The 7,047-nt window shown below is 47.2% G+C and overlaps 1 protein-coding gene across 1 annotated transcript; it reads left to right on the top strand.

The window, feature by feature from the left end:
• Positions 1-205: 205 nt before the first annotated feature.
• LOC139838258 (uncharacterized) lies at positions 206-1,129 on the top strand. Its single transcript, XM_071827651.1, has one exon. It carries the CDS (start codon positions 206-208, stop codon positions 1,127-1,129), a length of 924 nt encoding a protein of 307 aa, XP_071683752.1.
• Positions 1,130-7,047: the final 5,918 nt, after the last annotated feature.

The raw sequence follows: 7,047 nt of genomic DNA on the forward strand, positions 1-7,047 counted from the left end.
GGTGTTGGCTTGGACGAGTCTGCATGTTTCCCTTTATAAGCAGTTGTATTCAGCTGAGTTCCGTTAAGAGAACAAAGAGAAAAAAGGCACAAGTTGTGCGGTGCCAAGAGCTCTGTGTGTTCTCTGTGTCTGTGTGAGTTCTTCCACCTCTAGCCAAACCTGTCATCTGGTATCAGAGCCATTTCCGCTCGTGGTTCCTGTGCTGATGGAGGGAGACGCTGCCGATGCGAAGGCCAAGGAGGCGGAGCTCGCGATGAAGGCGGCGGAGGAACCACACACTCCGCCAAGGGCGCAGCTCACCGATGGCGGCGGCAGCGAGCTCCGCGTGGTGGAGCGCGTGGTTCGGCACAGCTCCGTGGTGGCGCCGCCTCTCGTGCTGACCCGCATGAACTACTCCGATTGGGCGCTTGTGATGCAGGTGCAGCTGCAGTCCAACGGATGGTGGACGGCGATCGAGCCGGGCGTCTGCAACTACTACACCGACCGCGAGGCTCTAGGCGTCATCCTCCGAGGTGTGCCACCGGAGATGATGCGCACGCTGGCGGTGAAGAGCACCGCGAAGGAGGCTTGGGACACCCTCAAAACCATGAGGTTGGGGTGCGAGCGCGTCCGTGAAGCAAGGGCGCAGAGTCGCCGCACCGAGTTCGAGAACATCCGCTTCAAGGACGGCGAGAAGGTGGAGCAGTTCGCCATGCGCCTCACCGGCATCATGCATGACCTGGAGGTCCTCGGAGATGGCGTCACCGAGCTCAAGGCTGTGCAGAAATTCCTGCGCGTCGTGCCGAAGCGGTTCAAGCAGCTCGCCTACTCCATTCAGCAGCTGCTCGACCTCAAAACCATGACGGTTGAGGAGCTGGCTGGCCGGTTCTTGGCTGTCGAGGAGGAGCTCGACATGGAGGAAGAGGAGGGTGGCCAGCACGGTGGGACTCGCCTTCTCCTCACGGAGGAGGAGTGGCGTGCTCGCGACCGCAACGGTGGTGGCAAGAAGAGGGGCAACTTCGACATCCGCAAGGTGCGCTGCTACAACTGCCAAGACTATGGGCATTACGCGAGGGACTGCACCAAGCCAAGGAAAGAGGCGGCTCATCTTGCCGTCGCGGACATCGACGAGCATCCGGCGCTCCTCTGAAGGTCCTCATGGAATTTCAAAATAAAAGACAACAAGGTTAAGGGAGTGATTGTTGGAGTTAACCTTGTTGTATAGGCTTAGTCTCATGATTATTTCAGATTGCATGATGTTGTTTTAGTAGCTGGCTATGTTCTAACTAGTTGCATACACGTGATCGTGGCATAGAGGCAGATTGGCAAGAGAGAGCAGCACATAGCGATAGAGATTGTGTTGCGCAGCGGCCAGATTGCAAGCCATAAGCAGAGTAGTTGCATGCACGCGTTGTTAGAATCAGTCAAGTATTAGTTAGTGGAGTCTACATGGTTGGATCAGGATGGCCAAGCTAGTGTGGCCGCTAAGTTAGCTTCAGCCGTTGTTAGTGCTGAACGTGCGCATGTAGTTAGTGGTGAGTAGAAATCGGATCAGGCCGGTGTTGGCTTGGACGAGTCTGCATGTTTCCCTTTATAAGCAGTTGTATTCAGCTGAGTTCCGTTAAGAGAACAAAGAGAAAAAAGGCACAAGTTGTGCGGTGCCAAGAGCTCTGTGTGTTCTCTGTGTCTGTGTGAGTTCTTCCACCTCTAGCCAAACCTGTCAGCGAGGTGTGGCGGAGTGAGAAGAGCTCGGGCGGGTTTTATAGCCGAGGACGGGCTCACCGTGGACGCGGAGCAGAGCAGCGGTGCACGAGTCCATGGGCTCGCCATTGGGCAGCCGGGGCGGTGGTGAGCGGCTCCGCGCGCCCTAGGGTTTCGGGGGCGAGGCGCTGCGCGGGAAAACGGTCGGGAGAGCGAGGAAGGTCCACCGCGCAGAGAGTGCTCGAGGGTATGTCGCGTCGAGGCTGACGTCACTGGGATCCTTCGGGTGGCGAGCGGCTGACGTCCGAGGGCTGGCGTCAGCAAGGGGAGGTGCTGCGCGTGCTCACGCAGTCGATCGCGTCCTGCGATGGACGAGGGTGCGGGTTTGGGCCGATGCTGTGCTCCGCGGCCGTGGTGTTCTGGTTCGTGTCGAGCATGGTCTGGTCTTGCAAAGTGAGCGTGTGTGAGCATTGGCGTGGGTCTGAGTCGTTTGTGTGCTGGGTTCTGGTCGATCAGATGCGATGGCACAAGTTTTGATCAAAACTTGGCCACGGCCATCTCTTCCTTGTCCCTCTTTCCTTTTTCTTTCTTGCCAACACAACGTGGCCCAAGGGTGCATGGTTGATCGGATATCGGAGTAGATACACAGGGTGAAGATAGCTGGTAGGAAGAGAGAGGTTGGCAAGCAAAGTTGCTTTGGAAAAGAAGAAACGTACTTTGGTCAAAATTGTCCAAAATTTGGTGTGAAAAAAAAGATTCTAGCACCTGACATAGGAGGTGTATTTTTGTCTTAGAATAAAAACGAGGAGAAGATGCGGTGCACTAAGCCTCCAAAAAGGTGTCATTTAATTTTATTTTTTGAACCACTTGGATATTTGTTTGGGTCATTTAATTATTCCTTTATGGCGAAGGCCAAGGAATACTTCTTGCATAGAGTTGGATGACCTTGGATAGATAGGGATGCAAAACGGAGATTAATAATTTGTTAGACAAATGATCATTTTTCCAAGATCAAGCCTAGGTAGAGTAATGAGGTTAAATGATGGATATGTGGGATGCATTCAAGGCGAAGCCAATGACATGGGTATTTGATCAAATACCCTTTAATTTGGTGTCCATGGCTTTGATTAAACAAATAGGCTTTTTTTTAAAAAAAAGGAGAGGGTTTTAGAAGAGTAGAATAATCCATAGAGGAAAATATGGATCATTCTATTTTATAATTTTAAGAAATCAAAACTACATACAAAGGCTTTCACAAGATTTTTAAAGTCACATAAGTAAGGGTAAGTCATTTGGTAAATACTTTGTGCCAAAATAAAACAATGTCTTTTAGAAACTCTTTTGTGATACCATGATCAAAGGTGATCATAGTCAAATTTAAAATAAGGTTTTTTGACAAAAATCCTTTGACTTAAGATTTTGAGTCATAGGACAAAACAAAAAGTGGTTTTGGGGTTTAGGTCAAAAGTTTCAATTATTTGAAAGAGAGGAGGTTAAGGTAATACCAGGGTGACCATAGCTTCACTATTTTTCTGGAGACTAGAAATTGTGTGTTGAGGTGTTTATGGGGAAAACACCAAGCATAGGGTTTATGCATTGGTAAAGAAAGAATTTTCCAGGGCCACACATATGTTTTATTTAGTGAGTTGTTAAGTTGTTTTAACACTAGAGGTGTTATTCTATGAGGTAACTCAAGACAATTGCAACAAGCACAACAAGACAATTCATCTACTAATAGATCAAAGCAATTCATTATAACAAACAGATCAAGGCAATTCATCTAATTAGTCTTTAGAAAAAGTTTTTGTTCCCCCTGATTTTTGCACTAAGGATGACTAAACAAGGTTGCAAAAGTTGGGGTGTGACAGCTCTTCCACCCTTAAAACAATCTCGTCCCGAGATTACTAAGCGTAGAACTAGAGGGGTTGTAAAGTTTAACTAAAGTTAGACTCCATTCTTCTGTAGATGTGCCATTTTTGAGAAGGTCGTTGCTTCATCTTCTGGGAGACATGATGGATTCCTGCCGATGGTGAGCTTCATGAAGAGGTTGAATACTCCAAGCAGGTGTTAGAGTCCACGATTCAAGGAGAGTTAGCGCACTCCAGCGGTGCTTTAGCAGGGTTGAAAACTTTTTAGAGTTAACTTTAAATTTTAGTGGAAGACGAAGTCTTCCACCCTTAAAATTGTTCATAGGGGGGTTTAAAAACTCTAAGCTTCGGCCAAGGGTCTTGTCAGTGCTTTCGAAGAAGTGATCTTTCTCTCGTCTTGAGTTGAAGCATCTTCAGGGAGCGAGGTGCAGTCCACAGCTTCAAGGGAAGTTAGTGCATCCCAAATTCCCAACGGTGTTTTAGAAAGGTTTAAATTTTTAGGGTCAGCTCCAATTTTTAGTGGAAGACTTCGTCTTCCACCCTTAGGATTTTTCATCGGGTTTCGGAAAAACTCAGAGCTTCTGCCTTGTAGTCCTGTCTGGGCTTCTGAAGAAGTCGTCGATCTTCCGTATTCAGTTGAAGAATCTTCAGGAGACGATGTGTAGTCCACGACTTCAAGAGGCACTCACGGTGTTTATTAGACCATATAACGCGCGGTAAGTTAGTAAGTCGATGAAACGCCTGGTTGGTCTCCATATGAAGCAGCAACGAAGGTCGTCGAAGACAATCTTGAGCTTGAGGGTTGGTGCTGACTTATACCAGTTAAGAAGTGAGCGGGTAAACTACACCTAATCTTAAGTCTTGAGGTATTTTCATGAGATTCACTTGATGAGGACCAGAGGAACCATGTGATGTAGCTTGGCTTTGACACTATTGTTCTCTCAGCTTGTTAGACGGTGTGTTAGAGGGTGGTTTCAAGAAGATATCCTCGAGGTTAGCGCGATTATACTCCAAGGTTACACCAAATTATTATGGCTTTATCTTCTCGCGGAGTTGCAGTCACTCCTGAAGGTACGGCTTCTGCTTTCTCGGTGTACTAGAGATGCTTCAGTTGATCTTGAGAGTAGTTAGCGTAGATAGCGGTCTGGGTTAGTTTTTCCAACGGTTGAAAAACAATTGCTAACGGGGTTAGAGTTAGAGCCTTTCGTTAACTTATCCAATTAGCTAGCATTTAGTATTTTATCGACGAGGTAGGTGGGGTGAAAACATCTTCGGGAGGCTTTCTAAGCTAGGTTATCACACTAAGAGTGTTTTTCAGACCAAAAGACCAAGACAATCAGACACACAACAAACAGATAAAAACACTCAAGGCAGCACACTTTAGGGAACTACAAGCAATCATCACACCAGTCAAGGCAATCTAAGTATCGAGGGATGTCTAATACGAGGGGGTAGCTCAATCAAAGCGATTGAGTTTGTCTTATCCATCCTATGGGTTTGGGGTTGGTCACATATGCTAATGTCTTCATGTGGCTGACATCGTCTTCAAAAAGGACTCTTGAAGTAGTTGATGGTGACGCAGGCCTGGTGTTGAGTCGTCGATGTTGAGGTGGAGGCGAAAACTGCGTAGAACCGAGGGTCTCATCATCCCAAGGACGTGAGGTCTTCAGATGGGTAGCTGTTGTGATACTCTCAAAGTCGACAACTTGTGGTGGCTGGCCTAAAATTACTAGTCAAGAATTGAGGACTTGATCCCAGACGACTGCGAAAAGGTGCAAGTCCATGGAGGAACAAGGTCAGCCCCTTGACAGACTTTGGTGACAACCAAAGACATGCCATTATCATCCCTACATGCGTTCGGATGAGTTGGCATCCAACCTTTAATAGCTGCTGTTGGAGGTACATGAGTCTTCCTAAGGGATTGATCCATCTTTGAGGTCGAGTCCCCGGTCTGAGTTGGGGACATCGTCCAATATATAGGTTTGAAGTGGATGAGACAATAAAGTAAGAATTTTCAAACCTTTTTATAAAGCGGAGGGATAAGAATTTAGAAGTTTCGAAGAAATAAGGGGAGTAGAAGCTATGCTTCCAACTAAAGAAAGAATTTGTTTCGTAAATAGTTTTTCCCAAGTATTTGTTTCCTAACTAACGTCCATGCTAAATAAGGTCTCCTACAGTCAGGATGGCTCTGATACCAGCTCTGTGGGGACCCCGGACTAGCTGTCCGAAATACCCTGTTATGTATACAGTTCACGTTCCCATGATCAGTGTGCCGTGAACACATAACCGAACTGATATCAAATTACATCATCCTTTACAAAACGGAATAAGAAAATTACAATAAGGTCACATGACCCATCTTTACAAGATAGCCTCGAAGGGCCTAATCTAATCATCAGAGTAGCAGAATCACTTCAGCAGCGTAGAGCCCAAGTCATCTGCCTTAACCCTACAGGCAACTGACTGGGAAGACGTTCCTAGCTCGCATAGACGTCGTCAACTCCTTCTTCATCTGTCGAAGTCCTCCAGGTCTGGCCAAGTAAATAGCCAGGGACAAAGCCGTGAGTACATTTGAATTGTACTCGCAAACCATCAAGAAGGTGATAACAATTCTAACTAAAGAAGACAAGAGAGGAAGAATAGTTTCTCTGGTGGATATAGCATGTGAAAGAGAATCAGTTTCTCTTGTGGATATAGCATCCCACATCACAGTTGAAGGGGACACTAAGAAAGTCCTATGACATCTCTATATCTTTGTTAAAGCAGAGTTCCTCTACATGAAACACTAGGAAGGGTCACCCTCTTTTGTTTCATTTTCCTCGACCATCTCCACATGGTCGGCACACCATCTTTCTCGTACCCTTCCGGTACTTCCAACACACATTTCCTTTGGAAATCATTTTCAAAACCAAAACTCGACACAGCTCTGTAACGGCCATCCCAACCGTCCATGACCGCGGACGCGGCTATTCGAATAGTTTTGACTCTGCAGAGTTTGCACACTTTCACCACAACTATCCGGATACCTATCGTGTGGGCATCATCCCCGCATAACGACATATGCCACGACGTATACCCGGACATAACCTTTCGCCCATTCGACTTAACAAGAGGTCCTACCCTATGGAGTATGTACCTCCCCGGCACCGTGGCAGCTCACCTCCTTTTGAGCGTGGCTCCACCGCCAAGCCAGGAGACCCATAGTGTCTTCCGGACGGGTCAGCCCCGAAGGCCTCCCGTTATACTATTGTCCCAACCTCGACAACCCGGACTCGGGGGTAACCGTACCCTTGTATAGTTGTGCGGTGCCTCATGCTAAGAAGAACAAACGTCAAGTTAAGCCCCGTGCCCACGTTGGAGTAGCTATGGTTGCTTGTTGTGTAATTGTTCAGGCGAATACAAAGAACCATGTGTCATTTTTTCTCAAAACCCAAGTCACACACACATTCCTTTTCTCAAACATCTTTGACAAGATCCTCTTTGCCTTCATAAACCATAC

The sequence above is a fragment of the Lolium perenne genome, chromosome 3, assembly GCF_019359855.2.
Source record: "Lolium perenne isolate Kyuss_39 chromosome 3, Kyuss_2.0, whole genome shotgun sequence".
NCBI classification, from domain to species: Eukaryota; Viridiplantae; Streptophyta; class Magnoliopsida; order Poales; family Poaceae; genus Lolium; species Lolium perenne.